We start from the raw sequence: 23,956 nt of genomic DNA, 5'->3' as shown, positions 1-23,956 counted from the left end.
TCTAAGTCTGCCTTTCAAATAAATTAATTAAAAGAAAAAACTAGAGGAGAGATGATGACAACGTGGTATTTATTTAACAGCAACTGTGGGCACATGTGGTCACACCCCATGGCATCTTTAATTCTTCCTGAGATGTGGGCTATAGAAATACATGGTCTCATCCTGGTTCATAAAACACCACGCAGATTCGCCCCCAGCCTTCACACAGAGTGCCCTGAAACACTTCAAATAGCCATGTCCTGTCAATCCACTCAATCAACAATGAACCTCACAGAGAGAAGAATTGCAGGAAATCATTAACAGCGAATTTAAGCACAACTGTACACAGACAATGGGGGACCCACGTGTCGCTGGAACAGCTGGCATGCTCTCCACCTTCCTCTGCTGGGAACCTGTGCGCAATATTCTTCCTAGAACTTACCCAGCCACCACAGAGCCAGTAGAGCTGGATCAAAAAAGATATTTGATGCAATGATAATTTTCTTCTAAAATACACATCCAAAACAAGATTTTTATAAAGGCATCTGAATTTCAACATTCACTTGATTTCTAAAAAGTGCCAATTATAAATGAAAGGTTATCACTAAAGCAATAATGCAAAAGGCAAAGAGTGTCAAAGCTCTAATTTTCCCTGAGAGCCCAATCACCTGTTCGTCCCCTTGCATAAACCACACTGATGAGGCTGGCCTAAAGGTGACTTTTGTCAGAACCATGACACGGGGAGCCTTCCCATAGGCACAGATGAGGGACTTTTCCCTGCTTGAGGATGAGCCTTCCCACTCACTCATCAGACTAGTCTGTAGGCAGGCACTGCCAGAAACGACCCACAGCCCTAGTTCATGCCCATGAGGTTTTTCAATGACTAAGAGTGGCAATGGATACTACCAACAACCTAAGCAAGAGGGTGGCTGCCAGTTTATTCTTTCAGGAAGGCTGTGATCCTTGGTTCAATTGCATGTCTCTTGTCTATTTGGGGACATGTTTGGAAGTAAGGTTAAAAATAAAACAAGGATGGGGCCAGCATGGTGTCATAGCAGGCCTGTGGCACTGGCATCCCATATGGGCTCTGGTTCGAGTCTTGGATGCTCCACTTTTTTTAAAGATTTATTACTTTATTTTAATTGTGAAAGTCAGATATGCAAAGAGGAGAGACAGAGAAGATCATCAGTCCATTGATTCACTCCCCAAGTAAATGCAACCGCCAGAGCTGCGCCAATCCAGAGCCAGGAGCCAGGAGCTTCCTCTGGGTCTCCTACATGGGTGCAGGGCCCCAAGGCTTTGGCCTGTCCTCTATTCTTTTCCGAGGCCACAAGCAGGGAGCTGGATAGGAAGCGGGGCTGCCGGGATTAGAACCAACCACACTGGGCCCGAATGCTCCACTTCTAAGCCAGCATCCTGCTGGTGGCCTGGGAGGTCCTTGGGCCTCTGCATTCACATAGAGACCTAGAGAAGGCTTTTGACCCCCAGGTTTGGATCGGCCCAGCTCTGGCTATTATGGCCTTTTGGAGAATGAACTAGCAAATGGATGACTTCTAAGTCCTCCTTCTTTTTCTGTCTCTGTAACTCTGACTTTACAGTAAAATAAAGTAAATCTTAAAATAAAGGAAGAAATAAAAATAAAGCAAGGATATGGCACAGTTAAGCCACAGCTTGCGGCACTACCATCCCACAAGGGAGTGTGGATTTCAGAGCTGACTGCTCAGCTTCTGATCCAGCTTCCTGTTAATGTGTCTGGGAAAACAGGTGAAAATGGCCCAGTGCTTGGGCCACTGCCACCTACGTAGAAGGCTTGGAGTGAATTCCAAGGTCACGACTTTAGTTTGGCCCAGACCTGTCTGCTGTGGGTATGTGGAGAGTAAACCAGTAGATGGACAATCTTTGTGTTAACTGTCTCTCATCTGCTTTGCACAAATACAAATCTGTTTTCAAAAGGCAAAAAGGCAAGAGTATTTGCTTCCCTTCCACCTGTAAACTCAAAAAAAAAATGTGTTTACTTGAAAGGCAGAGTTACAGATAAAAGGACAGGACTAGGAGGAGAGACATCTTGTAACCACTGGTTTATTTCCTAGACAGCTTTACTGGCCAGGGTGGGCGAGGCTGAATATAGGAGCCAGGAGCTTCATTGGAGTCTCCAATGTGCCTGGGCAGGGATTCAAGCACTTGGGCTATCTTCTGCTGGTTTCCCATTAGCAGCCAGTAGAATCAGAAGCGGAGCAGCCAGGACTATAATACAAGCTGGCATCACCCCTGGGCCCCTCTGGTTCATTTTTTATCTGTTCACCTATTAGCCATGAATTCTGGGAATGAGAGCAACAGCCCAGAGTCATCAGCATGCGCACTGTGCCCAAGCCTATTGCAAGTGCTCAAATTCCAAGCTCCAACTAACTAATGGAAGCTTCTCAACCATGCCATGAGTAGCTCACCAGCTAGGAAGCAACTGAGCTGAATTTTGAACCTGGCCAGTATGCTTCCGGCATTCCAAACTCTTACCCACTCTGTGGAACAGAGCCAGCTTCTAGGCAATGGCAGATAACAGAGATATCCCTTTGCTACACTCCAGTTACTGCTCTGGGAATCTTCAGGGTGGCCCCCCAACTCCTTGCAAGGAATCTCAAAGGTGTTTGGCTGATGGCAAAATTTACCCAGCGATTCCTCTGCACTTCAGATAAAAGCAAAAGGAAACAAGAGATCTAAATCCTAATCCCAAGGCAAAATATATTCAAAAAGGCCGTTTGGATTAACAGAAAAGGAGAAACCACTCCAGCACCTGCTCTTCCCCTGGTTTCTGGCCTCCCCTGCCTAGCTAAAGTGTTTAACAAACTAATAAATTTGCAGGGTGATTTGTGGACAATTCAGTATCTCCTGAGAAAAGCAAACAACAGGAAAGCAAACAAGTAGGTCCAGGACTCCTCTGAACCAACTGGCATCATACAAGCCAGGGTGACCCCTGAAGTGGAGCACAGAAACTTGGGAAGAAAGCAACCACTTCTTCCAGTCCGTAGGGATCAAATCAGGGAATGCCTTGGTGACCTGCACCTGTACCCTGTATACAAATTTCTCTGGGGGCTGGATATTACCATTTACTCCTCTCAGTCCCACAGAAAGGGAAGGGCAATCCAATTAAATAAATGTGGATAATCCCATAGAAATGGACAAGTTTATAACCTTCTTGAAATCAGCAAGACTCCAAATTAATTAGGACCAAAGAGGTAAACAAACAAACAAACAAACCTTAAGGAACACATCCACCTGTAGAACCTGAGGTCACAGCGTGTGGGCAGAAGGGATGCTGCTAATCTTAGAAGGCCAGCAGCCACCTACCGGGTCAGTATCTGCACCCTTTCGGTTATTTGCATACATTCAATCTTCCTGTTATGTGAGTCCCAGAGCAACGGACAGAAACTTGCCTATTAGCCTCATAGCCAGAGGCTTATCTACCCCTCCCCTTTGCTGCACAGGGGCACCTGCTGCTCAAGCCTTAATTGCCCACCACCTTTCTAGCTGCAACACTGGGGCTGGCCTCCACATCATTGCCCCACACTCTCAGGCTGCTCCCACTTCCTTAATTACCCCCAAAAATCCAAAAAATTCTTCAACCACCTAATCTTCCCTACAATCTTGTCTCCTGCTCAGCCCTGGCCCTTTCCCGGAGCCCACTTGGAACTCTTTCCTTTCTGCCCTTAAGAACCTCAGTCTTACTGCCAAAATACAACCCATACATGTTTAGTCTTCCCCCATGCTTAACTGAAACCTCACAGAGCCCTGATAAGGCTCTCAAACAGAGGTTGCTCAATTTCTTTTCTCTTCCCCTATCAACACACCTTTTCTGCCTGCTCACCCAAGCTGAGAAACCTCAAAATCATCTTGACTCCACCTCATCTATTCCTCTCTCCCCACCGCCACTTCAAGAATCATCAAACTCTCTTGATTTTATCGCTTAAATGTCTCCTATAACTTCCCCCTTATCTCTATTCTCATTGCCTCATTAAAGCCTTTGCTATCTCTCTTAAACTGTATATTTTAATGAGTTCCCAGACCTCCAGGCTCTGATCCCAATACCATCCTCCCCTTGGTTGCCACAACTTCTGAATTCTTGGATCACATCCAGAATGTGGAAAGAAAAAAACATTGCCTATCCGCTGTACACTGCAGCAGACCCTTCCAGAATGCTGGGTCCCTTTTCACCAGCTCTCTCCCTTGGCTTAACCTTCATGAGTCCCGTACACAGGAGATACTTTCGCTATGCTACCTCAACTCTTCACAAGGACTCCACAAGAAAATAACTATTCAGCCCCATTTCACACCTGAGGAAAATGAAGTCAAGTCACTTGCAAGACCAGTCTTGATTCTTGAGCCCATCTTCTTTCTGCCACATTTTTTAAAGATTTATTTTTTACAGAAAACAAGAGACAGAGAGAAAGATCTTCCATCCACTGGTTCATTCCCCAGTTGACTACAATGGCCAGAGTTGAGCTGATCTGAAGTCAGGAGTCAGGAGCTTCTTCTAGGTCTCCCAGCAAGGTACAGGGTCCCAAGGCTTTGGGCCGTCCTCGACTGCTTTCCCAGGCCACAGGCAGGGAGCTGGATGGGAAGTGGGACAGACAGAATACAAACCGATAGTGGCAGATGCAAGGTAAGGATTTAGCCACTAGGCTACTGCACCAGTCCTGCCCCTCACATTTTAAGCAGGACACCAAAAACTTCGAAAAGAGCCCAACTTGCATGACTATAATGGGGAAAATACGGAAACTAAGTCATGTGAGACATGAAAGAAAGAAATGAAGGTGCTTTGGCTTATGAGGAGGGAATATAAAACCAACATGATAGCTATTTCCAAATATTTGAAGGGTTACCATGTGAAAGAGGAAGCAAACACATACAATCTTGTATGGCTCCCAACCCAAGCCAGGGCGTAGCCCACGGGAAAACTTGCAGAAGAGCATTTTAGCTCCAGAATCCTTTCTAGGGGCACCATTTTATACAACACTTAAGATGGCAATGTGTGTGCCAGATCCTATAATGAAGTGCCTTGGTTCCACTCTCAGCCGCACTTCCATTTCCAGCTTCCTGCTAATGTGTACCTTAAGAGGCAATAGGTAATGGCCCAAAGGCCTTGGGTTCCTGTCACCCATGTGGAAGATGTGGGCTGAGATCCTGGCTCCTAGCTTTGGCCTGACCCAGCCTGGCTACTGTGGACAATGGAGAGTAAGACTAGGATGAGAGATTTGTCTTTATATATGTAGGTATGCATCTATCTGTCTGTGTCTCTGTCTCATATCTCTGGTTTCATATATACTGAATAACTAATTTTTTTAAAAAAAAGTAAGAAATATGAGTGGCCAATCAACTTATGGAAAAAACTGTTGAAGAATAATTTTAAAAAAAGATGTAGACAATCCAAATGACACCTTTTACAAATGCCCACACCAGCATTCACATAGTTCAGTAGTTTGGTGCTATTCACAGCTTCCTTGGATGTCTTGGGCCTTTATGGTTCCATATGAATTTTAGCAGTTTCAATTCTTAATAAGTGTCACTGAGTTGATTATTGTATAAACTTCATTTATACTCCTGAGGAATAGTGTGGGGCTTTTGTTTTTCCTTTTTGTTTTACATTATTTTCTCCTGCCAATTGTTGAAACCATTAATGTAGTGTTAAAAATGTGGAAAAATAAATTTTAAATTGTGAAAACAAAACAAACCAAAAAGAATAATCAAAGAAATGCAAATCAGGTTAAGTGATGTGGCATTTATTTTCTGTCAGACTAAAAAAAAAAATACTGTTAAGCAGTGTTGCCATGGGAAAGGGGAAATGAAGATTCTTACACTCTGCTGGGAAAAAGAACTGGAACAACTTACCTCAGAACAAATTAACTATGTTTCAGAAGAATTTTTAATACTTGTGGTATAATCTTTGAGCAAGCAATTCCACTGTGAAAAATTCATCTTAATGGGATGCTGTCAAGTTTGAAAATGCCTTGTCAAAGATGTTCATTCCACTAATGTTTATATCAGAGGGAGAGACCCTTCTTCAATGATAGACATGCTTTGTAACTATACCATTCAAAATGGCAGCCACCAGCCACACATGGCTGCTTGAACTGCAGCAAGTGTAATTTAGAAATGGATCATTTTTAATTGCTTTAAAATTAAGGGTAAATAGACACATGTCGTCAGTAGCCATTCTGGGCAGCTTATGTTTATAACACAAAATTAGAAACTATCACAATATCAACATTAAGGGATGATTACTTATAGTAGAGCTAAATGGGATTTTTGTCAGCCACTGAGCATGGTTAGGTAGATCTATCTTTACTAACAAGAAAACATGTTCACAAACGACTGTAAGTGAAAATTTAAAGCTCATATATGCTATGTTTGTTTCAGTCCAGTTCATTTTATATCTATAAAAAAATGGACAGGATAATCTGGGCATATATACATTGGGATGTTAAGAAAGTTCATTCTGCCTAAGAAGATAATAATTCTCTATTTTTCTAATTTTTCCACAATAAAAATAAGCATTTGTTAGGTCATAAAGCAATAGAAGTCCATAGAAAGCTCACTGATGATCAGAACACTCAATCTAGAGCATTTCAAAGTATTAGATTAGCTGAAAAGAAATTCTACCATTTAGGGCAAGCTGGGATGGCTCAACCGGCTAATCTCCTCCTCCCAAACCCCCCTCCACACCTCAAGCACTGGGATCCCATATGGACACCAGTTCATGTCCTGGATGCTCCATTTCCCATCTAGCTCCCTGCTTGTGGCCTGAGAGAGCAGTAGGAGAGGGCTCAAAGCCTTGGGACCCTGCATCTCTGTAGGAAACATGCAAGAAATTCCTGGCTTCAGATTGGCACAGCTCTGGCTGTTGTGGCCACTTGGGGAGTGAACCAGCAGTTGGAAGATCTTTTTATGTCCTTCTCTCTGTATATCTGCCTTTCCAATAAAAATAAATCTAAAAAAATGAGATTCTATGATTTGATGCTTAAATAATGGTTCAAGGCTAAGGCCTGTCTGGTTTCACAACAAACTATACTGGGCTTTTGGACAAAGCCTCATGCAGTGGCTTGTTGTGGGCCCTCCTCACACGGAGGCCAGGAGAAGGAGTAGTGAGAGATTTTGAATGTTTAGAAGCCTCTAGTTAACCTTCCTCACTCTCCATTCATTCAGGGCTGAACTAAAGCCTCTCAACTAGAAATGCCTGGTCAAGTAGCCCAAGCTGAAAGTGCCTTTCTTCTGGCCTCTAAGTTCTCAGGCCAAGCTGTGGGGTTTTGTCTTAATTAAGTACTTTCAACAAATTCCCCTGGGGAACGGGAACAGAGGCCCTCCCTCATGTTTGGCACTTCCCTAAACGTGAACAGAACAAGCACTCCACAGAGGTGGCTGTGTGTGGCAGCAGCGAAGGGGGAGTCAACAGCTGCAGAGGCTGTGCAGCTCTCCTCTGCTTCTGAAAAGCTTTTTCAAGGCTACAGCTATCATTTGCCTGGGTGGGGGCTGCTGCACCCATTCATCCTGCCTCCAGGGGCTCCAACCAGTATTAAGCAGCAACTCCTTCCCCATTCTCTGGTGCACGGAACGTTCCCTGCTGAGACAAAAACAGCTACATCTTGGGCTATAACAAAAAACCACTCAAGATTGTCCATCTTAAACCTTTACGTAGGTAAGAAGTAATCACACACACTTTCGGGTTTATAATATTTATCTCCTAGGCTCCTTTTGAGAAATCTGTCAATTGACCTTCTTAGAAAAATGCTGTCCTTACAGGAAAAAAAAAAAAAATCAGCCAGAAAACAGCCCCTCTCTGTCCACTTCATTATGAATGTAATAGATTCGTGGAAGTACTAATAACTGAATGAGGGTTTGAGTACACTACCAGTTGCTATATATAACCCAGGCCTTCTGAATTTTTCCAACACTAGGCAAAACCAAACGATATTTGCAACAACCAACAAGGGTGTAACTGTAAAATCCTAAAGACAAAACAAAACAAAACAAAAAACTAAACAAGGAAAGTGTCTATTTGTTTATTTGTTCAACTTGGAGAGTTTTCCAAGTTTAACTGGACCTGGTAATAACCCTGTCTCATACTGGAGCTCTCTAATGTGAGTATCTCAGGTTTACAACAGCAAGTGTAAATCCTACCTCAGCTGTTCCTTAATAAACACTTGGCGCTTAAATCAAGAAAATCGCTGAAAGTTCTGGCAGAAGTTGCACCACGGGCCCTTCATTCTCCAGCCACTCTCCACCCACTGACTGCTTTAACAGCTCTCCGGGTCAAAAAAGCAAGGGGGGAGTCAAGTGGCGGGAAGGCGCGCCACTGAAGGCTGCCCTAGCTCCTAATTGCCTTGACTGCTTGCAAACTGCCTTCAATTGGCCGCATTTAAAATTGATTTGTATGCATAATCTGTGTGTTCTTTGGACACACACACCCAACCAAGATGGGAATTAATGGGAACAAATGAAGAAAAACGCTTCCACATTCATAATTTTTGAACATCTAGCATCGCTGTCTAGCACCTATTGGAAACTTCACTGATACTGAGATTCCTAGCATCTGTTCTTCCTACCCCAACCTCAATCTGTATCACACATTGGAGTGATGAGAAAATACCTCCTCGGATACCTTTGCTGTAAATGCTACAACTCAATCACTTGAGGAAGCTGGCCTGGCTGGGGAACGGTGGCCACTAGTGGTATCTGCTAAAGAGTCCTCTCCCAGTAACAGGGTGGGTGCACAAAGCGGTGTGGGAGTGCGTGTGTTTTAACAGTGCTGCAAAATCAATGGTTACTAAGGGGCTACTCCACCTGTGACACACAGTATTGTTTTAAAAAGCATAAAAACCTTACGTAGAATGTCCATGGTCCTTTCTCTCCCCAGCCGGGGGAGACAGGTGAAACGCTGGTCAAATGCCAGCGGAGTTTTACTGAGTCCCGATTATTCCCTTGAGACCATCTGTCCACCTCACAGCCCCCTTGGCATGATGCGGTCCAGGAATGCCAGGCACTTCTTTTCGAGGAAGACTTCCTTTTATTTCCTGAACTGAGAAAATGATTCCCTGAGTTAGGTGCATTTCAATCGCATGGTAATAACAGTCTAAATGAGAGCCCAAGTAGAAAAGACTAGTACCCAGCTGACCATCCTCTCTCGGCTAGCCAGGAAGGCCAGCAAGGGTCCAAGCTGACCCCAGCAGGTCAAATCCCCAAATCACAGTGCATCACAGAAAAAGCCAAGTCCATGAGGAGGACAACATTCAAGGTTCGGGTTTAGCTCCACTAAACAGCAGTATTAAACTTTCAAGGGTCCAAGCTACAATAAAGATTTCTTTAAAATCACTTGGCTTGGGGTCACAGGTATTAGGGATTAGATTTTTATCTCAAAGGTAAACATTTTACCTTTGATCCTCTTCCAGGACTCCCACTAATGTCAACTTTCTCCACTGGCCGGATCAGGCCCCCTCACAGAACCTTCCTTTAATGTTAGTTTTACTGCTGATTGTACAAAGATCACCAGAAAAATTACAAGGAAAAGCTGTGAAACTGTCTTCCGATGACAAGTTGTTTCTACAATAACAACAAAAACAGACCTAATTTAAACACAGCAAACGACACACTGTGAGACACAAACAAATCAACAATCCACCTTCCCCCCCCCCCAAAAAAAAAGGAAAACACTAATGAACCAGGCTGACTGCTAATTTAGGAGGTTATTCTCCAGTCCGAGAAATTGGCAAGCCTGTCTGGAGAACCAGAGAAGGAGTAAGCGCCCCCTTAGCGTTGTCCGCGTTCCTGCCGGATTGGGCACCCTGGACGAGGCGGCACTAAGCCAGAAAAAGCTCCCAGGGGTTCCAATCCCCATCCTCCAGCCAGGCGCTGCTGCCGAGACGCCCTCCACTCTGAGTACTGTAACCGCGTCCCCCCTCCATCCCCGGAAAGAGCACAGCCCGTCTTCCCGCTCAACCCTAACCCTTTGCCTCAGAAGCGCTCTTGGGTCCCAGGGGCTTCGCCGCCGCGCCCACAGTCGGAACCCCGTTGTTTCCAATCCCCCTCCTTCCGCCGCGGCCGCAACGGCAGCACCCCTTCAACACTCCTCAGCACCCTCCGCGGTAGCAGGAGGAAGTGGCTCCGCTTCCTCTGTTCTTACCGCCAGCCCTGAGCGTGGACGCCCGGGGCTTTTTGGGTGGGGTTCTTTTTGTGTGTGTGTGTGTGTGTGTGTGTGTGTGTGTGTGTACACCGTGTGTGTTCGCGCGAGTAAGTGTGCGTGCAAAAAGCTCGTCGCATCCTTCCGCCTAGGCTGCCTCAGGTGCCCGGAGGAGGGGACCGGCATCTCGCCTTGTGGTCCCCGGCTCTTTGTGCGGGATCAAGGGCAGCTCGAGGTCTGCTCTCCGCACTCTGGGTCGTAGATCCCAGCTGCCACCAGCCACCCCCTCCACACACACACACACACGCACGCGCGCGAACACTCCTCAGCCTCAGCACAGCCAGAGTCGGGCTTTACGCCCGTTCGCTTCCAGCTCGGCGCTCGAGCTTCCCGCCGAGCAGGGCAGCCAGAGCGCTGTCAGTGGGGCGCCTGGGACTCGGACCTCAGCAAGCGGTCGCCTGTGTGAAAACTTCACTGGAGCGGAGAAAACAGAGCGCGCACCACCGCTGTGGTGGGCGCCCCCTGGAAGCGCGTTGTAGCGCGCGGGAAGGTACCGTCACTCCCGCTTTGGAGCGCGTCCCCTGGGACGCCGGGTTCCCCACCCCGGCCACTCACCAGCACCACGGAGCCCCGCACGGCCTCTGACACGCTCTGGCGGAGCTCGGCTGCCGTGCCGGGCTTGCTGAGCCGCTTGGTGAATTTGCGCACTTCGGCCATGGCACCGGCGGCGGCGGCGGCGAGCGGGTGGGCGGGCGGACGGACAGACGGACTCAGTGTCCTGGGCCGGGGCGAACGCGGCCGCTGCTGCTCGTTCTGTTTACCCGCCGCCCGGCCGGCCACATCGCAGCTCAGCGGCGGCGCGGCTCCCGCGGCTCCTCCCTCCTTGCCACTGCTCCTCCTCCTCGCCTTCGCTCCTTGGCTCCCAGGCTGGCCGGCTCGCCTCGCTCTCGGTCCTGCCCCAGGGGCGGCGGCGGCCTCTCCCTCCCCCTACGAGCAGAAGCTCAGCTCCCTAACCCGCCAGAGAGTGAGGGTGTGTCTGACAGGGAAGGGTGTGTGGCGGGGGAGGGAGAAGTGGAGGTGGAGGGGAGGGTCACGAGGGAAGAGGGGGGAAGTGGCAAGCGCTCGGGCTCCGCCCGCAGCTGGTGTTGCTGGTGCAGCCGCATCCGGGAGGAGAGATCGGGCTGCTGCTGCTTTTCGCGCGTGTAGGGCGGGGAGGGGCAGCAGAACTGGCTGAGGAAATGTCTCTAGAAGTGGGGCGTGTCTACCCCAGGGTTCCCCCCAGGAGAGCTGCAAACGGGAGCTAGGGGTGTTGTCTCTTTGCTGTCCTATGCCGTAAGCCCCCTCCCCCGTGCTCTGGCAGCGAGGAGGGATTGGAAAAGCACGAGGAGCAGCCACCTATTGTGTACACCACTGGGTCAAAGCACGGAGAGCACGGTGTGCTGTTGGGTTCTCCTCCCTGCTCACACTCTGGAGGCAGCCCGGAAGGGGAGCCGGCTGCAGGGAAGTGAAAACTTGGCTGCAGCAGCCCCTCGCTAGAGCTAGGGAGAATTAGGTGGTGGGGGCTGAGCCTTTGTCCGGTTGGTAGCTGAGCTGTGACGTTGCCAAAGGGATGGGGTGCAGTGGCCAAGGTTTGAGGTTTGGAGGATTGACCGGTCGTCCAGCTTTTACATGCTTGCAAGGTACCTCTCAGTTTCTGACTTCTTGTCTTTTCCTGTGCTCTCCAAGAAAATGTTTGCTGTTTTTTTTTTTTTTACAAGAATCCCAGAGACGCTTCCCAGTAGGTAAAACAAATAATAAGACAGAAGTTAAGCATGGAGGTCTTGAAGGACCTGTAAAACCTCCCCAAGTACAAGGCAAAAAACTACACATGACCAGAACAGGTTTTTTTTTTTTTTAAGATTTATTTATTTTCACTTGGAAAGACAGATTTACAGAGAGAAGGAGAGACAGAGAGAAAGATCTTCCATCTGTCCATTTACTTGCCAAATGGCTGCAAATGCTGGAGCTGAGTCAATACACAGCCAAGAGCCAGCAGCTTCTTCCAGGTCTCTCACAGCAGTGCAGGGTCCCAAGGCTTTTGGGCTGCCCTCCGCTGCTTTCCCAGGCCACAAGCAGGGAGCTGGATAGGAAATGGAGCAGCCCTGCTGGTGCTTCAGGTGGAGGATTAACCAGTTGTGCCATTGCTGGCTTCTTCTCCAGGCTTTTGACCCTGGCCCAGAACTGGGTCTTGTCAGTTTGCTATCCCTGCCAAGGGAGGCACTTTCCTCAACTTCAAATGTCAGTGGTTCTCACACAAGGGACTCTGTTATGGATACCAGAGCATTCTTGCTGGTTTCTGTGCGCTCCAGAAAAGGCCAGGCCTCCTAGCAGCAAGAGCGTTTCAGCAGCCATTGCATTTGTCCCAGTAAAGCACACAGGGAGTGCCAGAGAAAGCTTGGGCCGTGACATCTTCTTTAGAGGACTGAAGTCTTTAGAGGCAGAAGACATGCATCACACAACTTGGCCCGGCATATGTGTGTAAAATGGGTTAATTGTTGCATGGAGGTGGCGCATCACCAACTCATGGCCTCCATTCCGTGTATGCCCATGTGGCTCACGCTGTTGGTTACCTCCGCAACAAGCCAGAACATGGTTTCCTTGCCAAGAGAACCAGATTAGCTGCAGATACAAGGCAGAGCCACAGGGTTTAATGAAGAAAAACCCCGCTCCAGATAACAAATCATGACTGGTGTGAGGTGTGTGTGTATGTGTATAAACAATCCATGACAATGTCTCCTTTACTAAGGGGTGGCCTTGACTCCCACTTGCACATTGAGCCAATCAGATACAAAAGGAAAGCATAGGAGGGAAGCATATGGGAAAGCTTTTTCTCTTCAACTAAAAAGAAAAAATGATGGGATGTCTTCTTGAGGTGCTTCAAGCCCTTGGCAGCCATGTTGCAAACAGAGGGAAAACCAAAGACAAGATCAGAGAAGCCAGTTCAGAATCCAGAGAGCCCTGAACTGTTGAGTCAACACTGTAACACCTACCTCTGTGTTCCTTCTCAGGAAAGGAAAATGAATTCAACATTTGTGCTGCATTAAGTTGAACATATTCCTTCCAATCAAAAGCATCCGTAAGTGCTGCTGGCTATGTTATAGTCGCTGAAAGCGAGGGCGCAGTGAAGTAGGATAGCCAAGGTCCTTCCTGTCATGGAGCTTGCGTTCATTTCACAGGGAGATAAATGCCGATTTAAGGTGAGATGATAGAGGGAGATGAACTGAGGACCTAACTTGGAAGAGAAGGTCAAGAAAAGCCTCTTAAGAGGAGGTAGAAATACAGCTGGATCCTGCAGAAAAGAGAGAAACTGGCAGGGCTCAGCAGGCTCCAGGCAGCAGGACTGCTGGGAACAAAGACCTGAGGTGAGAGCAGGAATAGTTGTGTTCAAAGACCAGGTAATAGGGCTGATGTGGTGGTTCACAGGCTAATCCTCTGCCTGCAGTGCTGGTACCCCCTTGTGGACACTGGGCTTGAGCCCCACCTGCTTGTCTTCCCATCTAGCTCCCTGTTGATGACCTGGGGAAGCAGTGGAAGATGGCTCAAGTCCTTGGGGTCCTACATTCATGTGGGAGACCCAGAAGAAACCCCTGGCTTCTGACCCCTGGCTCATGATCGGCCCGGCTCCTGCCACTGTGGCCACCTGGGGAGTGAACCAGTGGTTAGAAGATCTTTCTCTCTGTCTTTGCTTCTCTCTATATATCTCTCTTGACAATAAAAAAAAATTTTTAAAGGAACAAACAGGATTGATTCATACAAAGAAAATGTTAAGAAAAAAAAAAAGATTAGGTCTATATGGAAAACTCCAAATATCTCAACTAATAAAAGCAAGTTGGAAAGCAATTATATTTATTTAAAAAGTGTGTGTGTGTGTGTGTGTGTGTGTGTGTCCTATACATGAATTAACAATGGAGAGCTCCTGGGTAGGAAGTGGAAGTGTGGAGCAAGGGGGCTTTCAGATTTCATTAGCTAAATGGCGAAAGCTCTTAAATCAATATTCTCAGCTTCAGACATCAGACTTGTGTATCTAATCTACCCCTCCCATTATAATGTTTATTGAGTATCTTAGATCAGGCATGTCTCAAATGTAATTCCTGTTCTTTCTCCAGAAGTCTATATCTGTAGTTTTCTCCCCAGTATATAATTGCTTGTAGTTCCTCAGGCCAAAGACCTAACAATCATCTCTTATTTTTTACACAGCCTATGTTTTTGTTTTTTTTTTGAGATTTTTAAAAATTTTTATTGGAAAGGCAGGTGCAGAGTCCCAAGGCTTTAGGTCATCGACTGCTTTCCCAGGCCACAAGCAGGGAGTTGGATGGGAAGTGGAGCAACCAGGACATGAACCAGTACCCATATGGAATCTCGATGGTTGGAAGGCAAAGATTTAGCCACTAGGCTATTGTGCCGGACCCTATACACCCTATATCTAATCCAATAGCAATTCATGCTAGCTCTGCCTTCAAAATAGATCCAAAATGCAACCAATTCTTATAATGGCCACCAATGCCCACCTAGTCCCAAGCACTAGCATCTGTTTTCTAGATTGTGCCAATGTCATCTCTCTTCACCTACCTGCTTCCATTCTTACCTTCCTACAGTCTACTAGGAACATGCCAGCAAGTGTCTCCAAGCATTCCCTTGCTCATTTTTTTTTCATTACAATGTCCTCTAAGATCCAGTGCATTAGTTATTTGTTGCTCTGTAATGAATTACTCTAAATTTAGCAATTGACAGAAGCACCAGTTTGAGAGGCTGAGGACCAAATCTGGCTAGGATGGGTCCCCTAGATAAGAGTCTCTCCCTGGCCTTCCATCAGGCTGTTGGTCCAGGATCCCTCATGAGACTGTGGCCAGGACGTTAGGGGGTCAGGCTACCAGAAGTGGAAGCTGCAGTCTTTTATAACCTAAAGTTGAACGTCATGTCCCATCAAGTTCATTGTGTTGCATTCCTAAGAGCTGGCTCAAAGGGGAAGGGATTGCACAAGGGCATTTAATACCAGAGGTGAGGCTCGTGGGAGCCATGTCAGTAGTTGCCTGTCATGGTCTCCAATGACCTGTTCCAGTACCCCTCTCTTTATACCTGTCTGGCCTCATCTCCTATTGACTGTCTTCCTTGCATTCTTCTTAACCGCGGAGGCCTCTTTGCAGGCTCATGCAATGTCAAGGCCTGTTCACTTATTGTTCCCTTTATCTGGAAGAATCTTCCCCAGGTAGCTTCATTGTACACTCCCTAAAGTGTGTAAATGCTGTCTAATGTCAGCTTCTCAGGCGTTCTTTTAATCTCCTGTGTAAGATCAAAACCCTTTCACCATCTGCTTACTACATATTTTTTAAAAGAGGTTTTGTTTTTTCTGAGAGGCAAGAGAAGGAGCGAGCCCATCTACACCATTTAATCTCCAAATGCCTGTAGAGGTTGAGGACTGAAGCCAGGCACTGGGAACTCAATCCTGGTCTCCCACTGGGTCACAGAGACCCAGATTTCATCTGTCACCCCTTGGATAGTGTCAGCAATAACCAGAAATTTGGAGTTAGGAGCTCAAAATGAGTTATGGGACCCAGGCACTATGCTATGGTACAAAACCATTATATTCACACCAGCCAGGCCAAAACTATGGCCCATGCCTTGTGTCTCTTTTTAATTTTCCCCAAAGCACATATCACTATTCAATATACTATATATGATTATCCACTTTGCTTCTCACTTGTCTTCATACTAAAATGTTAATTTCCAGGGTGAGCACTGAGAAAGAGAAGTCACACAGCAGGTGACAGAGCCAGGAATAGAAGACAGGTATTTAAATCTCTTTCAGATACACCCTATAGGGTGAAATAACCTGAGTGGTCCTGAGAAGATCCATTTCACTACAGCTCACTTTGGATCCATCTTCCAATAATGTATAGTGAAGCTGTCAGATTGGATACAATGACATATGCAATATGAGGGCACTTCAAAAATATGCATGGAATTGGGGGCCTGTGTGGTGGTTAGCATACAGGCTAATCCAATCTGTATTGACATGGCATCCCATACAGGTGGTGGTTTAAGTCTCAGCTCTCCACTTCCTATCCAACTCCCTGCCAATGGCCTGGGAAAGCAGCTGAGGATGGCCCAAGTCCTTGGGACCCTGTACCAGTGTGGGAGATCTGGAAGAAGCTCCTGGCTCCTGGCTTCTGATTGGCCTAGCTCTGGCCTTTCTAGCCGTTTGTGGCGTGAACCCACAGATGGAAGATTCTTCCTGTCTCGCTGTATAATTCTGCCGTTCAAATAAAAAAAGAAAAGAAATCTTTAAAAAGTTTGCAGCTTTTATTTTGAAAGATTTACATAGAGGGAGATACAGAGAGAGATCTTCCATCTACTGGTTCACTCCTCAAATGGCCACAATGGCCAGCAGTGAGCCAGACTGGGTCAGGCTGGGCCAGGTTAATGAACCACACCCAATTCCCACCCCCCCTTTTTTTGTCCAAACTCCTCAGATCCCTACTGCCCCTCCCAGTCTCTAGTAATCAACATTCCATTCAACTACTGTATTATAAGAGACTTTTCACTTTGAAATCACTTGAACTTAACCAAGTTGAACTCACAAAACTTAACCAAGGATTGTGTGTTCTTCCCTCAGGTTTCCAAGTTATTCCTGTTTCAGCACATCTTTTTTATCCTCCTCTCTCTGTGTGAATGTGTACCTATGTTTCTACAACACATTGAAAATAAGTTTCAGACAATGGCAGTTTCTTCCTTCCTTCCTTTCATTCTTTGTTGTTGTTTCTTCTTCTTCTTCTTCTTCTTCTTTTTTTTTTTTTTATCAAAGTCTGTTTCCTGATTTGGCTAGTTGTGTTGTGTTTGTGGTCAATGCCCTCCTTCTAGAACCTTCTCTTCATTCAACAGGGAACCTGCCTCCTGTGAGCAGATGAAAGGGTGCAGCCACTCCCTGCTTTCAGGCTGCTTTCCTGTCCCCACTTTCTGCTACTCACGTCCTCCTGTGTGTCTGGCTGCCTTAGGCTTGACGTGGCAAAATAGAGCTCATTATCTTCCACGAAGCAAGCTTCCCCAGCTTCTCTGTTTCTGTCGCTGACGTCAGCACAAGACATAAAACCTGAGTCATGTTTGACTCCCTTCTTGGGTTCACACCCACAGTCTATCAATCACCTAGTCTTGTTGATGCGTTTCTTTTTTTCTCTCTCTTTTTAGATTTTTAATGTTTTTTATTAATTTGTTGATGCTTTTCAAAAATGCTTTGAATTTATGAGAGATTCCAAACACACAGAAAAGTGTGGAGAACCAGCAATTTCACAAACACACTGGCTTGGCAGATCTTAATATTTTCTCATATAGGCTTCAGAATTCAAAAAATGAACCATTGTGAGCATGTCTGAAGGTTTCTCTATGCCTTTCTTCAGTCCTGTCCCCCACTACCTTTAGAAACAGCCACTGGTGCCAGCATTGTGGCACAGTGAGTAGAGCAGCTGCTTGCCACACTAGTTCCATTTCCCATCCAGCTCCTGGCTAACATGCCTTGGAAAGCAGCGGATGATGGCACAGGTACTTGGACCCCTGCCACCCACGTGGGAGACCAGCAGGAGGCTCCTGGCTCCTGCCATAAGCTTGAACTAGCCCCATTAGGGAGTGAGACAGCAGATGAAAGATTTCTCTCTGTGTGTCTGCCTCTTTCTGATATTCCAATAAATAAATAACTCTTTAAAAATATGTAGCCAGGGGCAGTGCTGTAGCAGCCAGCGCCGGCATCCCATGTGGGCACTAGTTTAAGTCCCAGCTGTTCCATCTCCAGCTGTCTGCTTATGGTCTGGGAAGACAGTGGAGGATGGCTCAGGCCCTTGGGCACCTGTACCTGTGCCCACATAGGAGACCCAGAAGAAGCCTGTACTTGTTTCCCTTTGCAGTATGTAAGCATAGAAGGGTTTCTCTGGATTTCTATAGTAAGGCTCATGCTTGACTCTCCCAGAGACTGGTAGAATTATGGGAAATTTATGTCCTTCCAAATGGTGGTGTAATCCTTTTCCCACTTGCCCGTCTCCCCTTTCTCATGAATGCATATCTGATTTTCTTCTGAAAGAATGCATGATCTGTTCTATTTAGATCTTTAATTAACTTGGAATACATTTGTAGGGATAGTGTGTGATAGTATTCTAATATTATTAGTCTTCAATTTGGGTGCTCAGTTGTTCTGATACCATTTAATTAATAGTCCCTACTTTCTCCTCTTATCTATAAAACCATCTCTGTCATATACCAAGTTCCGTGCCAGGATAGGTTTGTTCTGGCTTCGCTGTTCTGATCCATTGAGCTGTGCAAAGCCCACAATGTCTTCACTGCTCTGCCTTTTAAACAAGTAATCATATCTGATAAAGAATACTCTACCATATTCTGTTCTTTCAAACTGTGATAGTTATTGACCCTTTTCTTCTGTGTGACTTAGAGGATCGATTTATCAAATTTCACCCCAAACTATAGAGATTCTGGTTAGACTGTATTCAGTTTGCTTTTGTTCTTATATTAACTCTTCCTGTTACTAAACGGAGTGTATTTTTTCTTTGATAATACCATATGGTTTTTACCACAAAGCTTTTATACATCACACTTTGAGAGACAGACAGACAGATGGGGAGAGACACAGCTCCCATCTGCTGGTTCACTCCCCAAATACAACATTCCCTGGCCAGGGGCAAAGCCAGGAGTTGGGAATTCATTCCAGGCCTCCTATGTGGGTGATAGCAACTCAATTAATTATTTGAACTGTCATCATTGAATTCCTGGGTCTACCCTGTTTTCTTTCATATTTTTAAAGATTTTTCAAATTGGAAAGGCAGATCTACAGAGAGTAGATAGAGAGAAAGATCTTCCATCTGCTGGTTCACTCTTCAAGTGGCCGCAACAGCCAGAGCTGAGCTGAGCTGATCCAAAGCCAGGAGCCAGGCGCCTCCTCCAGGTCTCCCACGTGGGTGTAGGATCCCAAGGCTTTGGGCCATTCTCCACTGCTTTCCCGGGTCTCTAGCAGGAGGCTAGATGAAAAGCTAGGCTGCCTGGATTAGAACTGGCACCCAAATGGGATCCTGGCCAGTTCAAAGCAAGGATTTTAGCCGCTAGGCCACTGTGCCAGGCCCCCCTTATTGGATTTTTTAATGTTGGTCTCTTATCTATTCTCTATGGGTTTGAATAGTTTGTGGATCATACGTTGGATTCACTAAGTAGATAGTGGTACAATCTGCAGATAGCAATAGCTTTGTTCTTCCTTTCCAATTTCTGTGTTATTTTCTTTCTTGCTGCATTGACTAGGACCTCTAGTACAACACTGACTAGTAGGGACAATATTTAGAGTAATGAGAAGGCCTTTAAAGCGTTATTAACATTAGGAATGACATTTCCTGTAAGTTTTTGGCAGATGCAGCTCATTAACTTAATGATGCTAATGCTGTTCCTTTCTTTTTCTAAGATTGCTAATTTTTTTATCATGAATGAGTGATAATTTTATCAGATGCCTTTTTCCTGGCTCTATTTATATAATCATGCTTTTTCTTGTTAGTTCATTAAGTGATGATTTAATAATTTTCTGATGTTGAGCTATTCTTACACCTGTAGTAGATTTTGGGTTTGTTCTGCACAATGAGCAGTATCCATTCCTTTCTTTCCATTCATACTGTCACTCATTTAAAAATTTTTAAAACATATACTAAATCTTTTTATTATTTTATTTTGTTTTTATTTGCTACAACGAGAAGGAAAGACAGAGAGAAAGAGCCACTGGTTCACTCCCCAAGTGGACACAAAGGTCAGAGCTGAGCTGATCCAAGATTGGGAACCAGGAGCTTCTTCTGGGTCTCCCACATAGGTGCAAGAGCCCAAGACTTGGGCCATGCTCTTTTGCTTTCCAAGGCCATTAAAAGGAGCTGGATAGGAAGTGAGGAAGCTGGGACTCTAGCACCCATATGGGATACTGGAACAACAGATGGAGGCTTAAGCTACAACGCCATGCTACTGGCCACTGACAGCAGGATTTGGTTGGAACAGAAACAAAATGTAAGCTTAAGAAACAATTTGTTTGCTTAAAATATCCCCTAATGGCTGTACATTATCTTTTTTAAAAAAGTCTTTTATTTATTTATTTATTTATTTATTTGAAAGTCAGATAAACAGAGAAAAGACAAACATCTTCCATCCATTGATTCACTCCCCAAGTGGCCATAAAGGCTGGAGCTGAGTTGATCCGAAGCCAGGAGCCAGCAGCCACATGGATGCAGGGTCCCAAAGGTTTGGCCATCTTCAGCTGCCTTCCCAGGCCACAGCAGGGAGCTGGAAGGGAAGTGGAGCAGCCTGGATATGAACTGGAGCCCATATGGGATCCCAGCACATTCAAGGTGAGGATTTTAGCCACTAGGCTACCGCACCAGGCCCTGCACATTATCTTTTGACTACCATTTCTGTTAGGGCTGCTTGATTTAGCAAATGAGAATACAAGATGCCTGCTTAAGTTTGAATTTCAGGTAAACAACCAATGATATGTTTGGGATCTACCTTGCGTAGCTAAGGTTCAGACTTTAATTAGGTATGTTGTATGTTATTTGTCAGTCTTACTTTCAAGACTTGAGGAAATGCCCTAGTAGACAGGGCTCACGCCAGGTACTTAGCATCTTTTTTTTTTTTTTAAGATTTATTCATTTTTATTGGAAAGGCAAATCTACACAGAGAAGGAGAGACTGAAAGAAAGATTCTCCATCCACTGGTTCACTCCCCAAGTGCCTCGATGGCCTCTGGAGCTGAGCCGATCTGAAGCTAGGAATCAGGAGTTTCTCTTGGGTCTCCCACGCGGGTGCAGATTCCCAAGGCTTTGGGCCGTCCTCTACTGCTTTCCCAGGCCACAAGCAGGGAGCTGGATAGGATGTAGAGAAGCCAAGACACGAACTTGTGCTCACAAGGGATGCTAGCATTTGAAGAGGGAAAAATAGCCACTAAGCCATCATACCAGGCCTTCTCACCACCTTTTGCAGCCAGCCTGCAAATGTGTGACTCTAGTGCTGCTTCCAAGAGATTTGCATCAGGCAGTGGGGAGGCTGATTAAAGCAGGCTCTGCACGGAGCCTCCATTTGTGCTTCAAGGAGGGGCCCAGCTTTCTTGGGTGCTGGGCAATTTTTACCATGAGGATTAGGGCCACCATATAGATACACATACAAGGAATACCATTTACTGCACTTTGTTATCATGGCCATAAAGTTGCTTCTGTGTTGTGGTTTGTGGCATTTTGACAGCTTCGCTTTGATTAGCCAGTCCTCCCAACAATTCTCGGAATGTCTCTGTATCCTTTAGTAAACAGATTATCTGCCCTGTGGCCCAGAGACAGCTTCTTCGGCTTCTAAGTGAGAATCCTGAGGATAGATAGTGCTAAGGGGCTTTGGAAAGCTCACATGAAAGCCCTATTCATGGATTTCAAGATCTTTTTGCAGCAGAATAAGCTTATCTTTAAATTTCATTATCCATGCATGTTTTGAATCACCATTGTATATACCAAGAGCCTGTACTCCTGTCTACAGAGTACATCCTGAGATGCTTACCCAAATGTGCATGCTATAGCGGGGATAACATTTTGTACACAAATATGCCAGGTTTGTGTTCAGAAAACTGAAAGATGAGAATCAATTTAAACCTTTAACAATAAGAAAATGGTTGAATAAATTATGGTGTGTCAAGGCATCAGGAAACCGTATTGTCATGCAACACAGTCAGTAGGGGAACATTTAAAGACATGGGAAATGCTACACTATTAAGTGATGAAATGAAGATAAAATTTATATGTGTACCCTGATCCCTGTAAAACCAGCAGAGAAAAAAGCTTGAAGGAAAAAAAGGCCAAAAAGAGATCAGTTTTGAGCCATCAGCCTATTTTTCCCCTGCGTTTTCTTTATGCTTTGTTACATAGAGAATAAAAATCACTCTTGAACTTATAAAAAAGACCTCTCTTCTGATCCTGGTGGGCAGCCTAGACTGCACTAACCAGACACACTTACGTGGTACAGACACCATGTGGGATTCTGGAGGGATTGGAATTCCAGAAGTGTGCTGTTTTGGGGGGAAGATCTTGAATTAGCCCATGGAGCAGAATAGCAGAAGTGCGTTTATATCCTTCCGGCCGTTTCTGGAGCAATGCCCCAGGCCCCTCGGGAGCTATCTCAGTCTTGTGGATTCTGGATATTTTGGTGTTCAGTTGCATAAAGAGCCCCATTAACTCTATTCTGGCCAGGCTTTTCAGGACTCTGGCCTTCAGAAGGTGGCAAAGTCTAGCCATGCTGATTGAAATATTACAATCTGTTTCAGAGTTCCAGCGGGGTGATTTTTTTTTTTTTTTTTAAGAAAAGGTCTGTTTGGCGAATCAAGATAAGTAAGCCTGCAGAGGAGTAAGATGGGGTGGGGAAGAGGTCACTAGGCAAGCCATGGGGCACGTTTTCCTAGGGTGGCCATTTGACTAAATGATGAATGATTTCAAACTGCTATTTTCTATAAAAACAAACTTGGCTATATGATGGAGCAGAGAACAAACTTAGTATGGGTTTTAAAATAACCGCTCCTCCCCTCCAAAAAATAAAACCCGAGACAAGACAGAATTCCATACTTAGAGCATTCATGGGCCTGCCTTTGGGATGCCTCTGTGGGAACAGGTGGAAAGTACAAGAGGGTGTAGCTTTGCTTCTACCTGGAGAAGGTCTTCGATTTCTCTGTTGCTCACAGAGCGTTGTTGCTGGCTGTTCAGCTGGGGGGGTTAGTTTAGAGCAAGGCTCATTTTCTTTAACTGCCCAAGATGTAGTCAGTGCGACTAAATAAACGGGCAGGAAGAATTTCTTTGTTTTGTTTCTCCTCCAAGCTTGTGTAATGAGCTTTTCTCCTTCGCCTACTTGGTTTGCACGCCGGAATTTTTGTGCAATGCTGGATAATGTGTTTCTAGTCAACTTTATATGATGAGCCCAGAAATCCAGGAGCACCAGAGGGATCTTGCCTACCAAGATTTTCCAGATATAATCTGTGATAGCAGACTCAGGCCAAAATTCCAGCTTTGTGGCACCACTTCGGGAATCCCTTACACAAACTTTTTGTCCGTTTTGGAGTATTATCTTTCAGACTCTCACAAAGATCTCTGTTCTCCAAAACCATCCCAGGGCGTATCTTTCTCCCTTTCTCTCTCTCTAGGACACATTTCTTACAGAATTGTGAAACACTTTGAGAGTCTAGAATGAGAGATGGGGTGTAACCTTTCAACAGAAACAGAGATCCATTTCTCATCCATGATTTCAACATTTAGTAAGTGCTCATTAGGCCCCAGGAACTGTCTTACGTGCTGGGGATTCGATAGTGAGCCAAGCCTGACACCATCCTGGCTCTCAAGGAGTTCTTAGCCAGTGTAAGAAACGGCCCTTAATTAAGCAAGCCACACATGCATGAATAATTATACTCAGAATAGGGATAGGCACTGTGGCATCATGGGCTAAGCCTCTACCTGTAGGGGACCAGCTTACCATCTGGGCACTGGTTCAGACCTGCCTACTTCTGGCCGGTGCTGCCATTTGAGGAGTGAATCAGTGGATGGAAGATCTCTGTCTCTCCCTCTCTCTGTAACTCTGCCTTACAAATGAAAATAAATCTTAAAAATAAACAGAAAAGAATTGGACCTGGTGCATGACTCAGTTGTTTAATCCTCTGCATTTCATGCACTGGGATCCCATTTGAGTGCTTGTTCATGTCCCGGCTGCTCTACTTCCCATCCAGCTCCCTGCTTGTGGCCTG

General features: G+C 45.7%; 1 protein-coding gene across 2 annotated transcripts in view; it reads right to left on the bottom strand.

Moving 5' to 3' along the window:
- DOCK11 (dedicator of cytokinesis 11) overlaps positions 1–11,187 on the bottom strand; it is a 235,980-nt gene extending 224,793 nt beyond the window's left edge. Inside the window, exon 1 of one of the 2 annotated variants that reach the window (XM_058659209.1) lies at positions 10,757–11,187. In XM_058659209.1, the coding sequence (XP_058515192.1) occupies positions 10,757–10,858 (102 nt within the window). In that variant the 5' untranslated portion in view covers positions 10,859–11,187. The remainder of the gene's footprint in view (positions 1–10,756) is intronic. The other variant, XM_004587632.4, reaches the window with a different exon arrangement.
- Positions 11,188–23,956: the final 12,769 nt, after the last annotated feature.

Source organism: Ochotona princeps, chromosome X, assembly GCF_030435755.1.
Source record: "Ochotona princeps isolate mOchPri1 chromosome X, mOchPri1.hap1, whole genome shotgun sequence".
In the NCBI taxonomy this organism is placed as follows: Eukaryota; Metazoa; Chordata; class Mammalia; order Lagomorpha; family Ochotonidae; genus Ochotona; species Ochotona princeps.
This window is presented reverse-complemented; position numbering and strand designations above follow the sequence as displayed.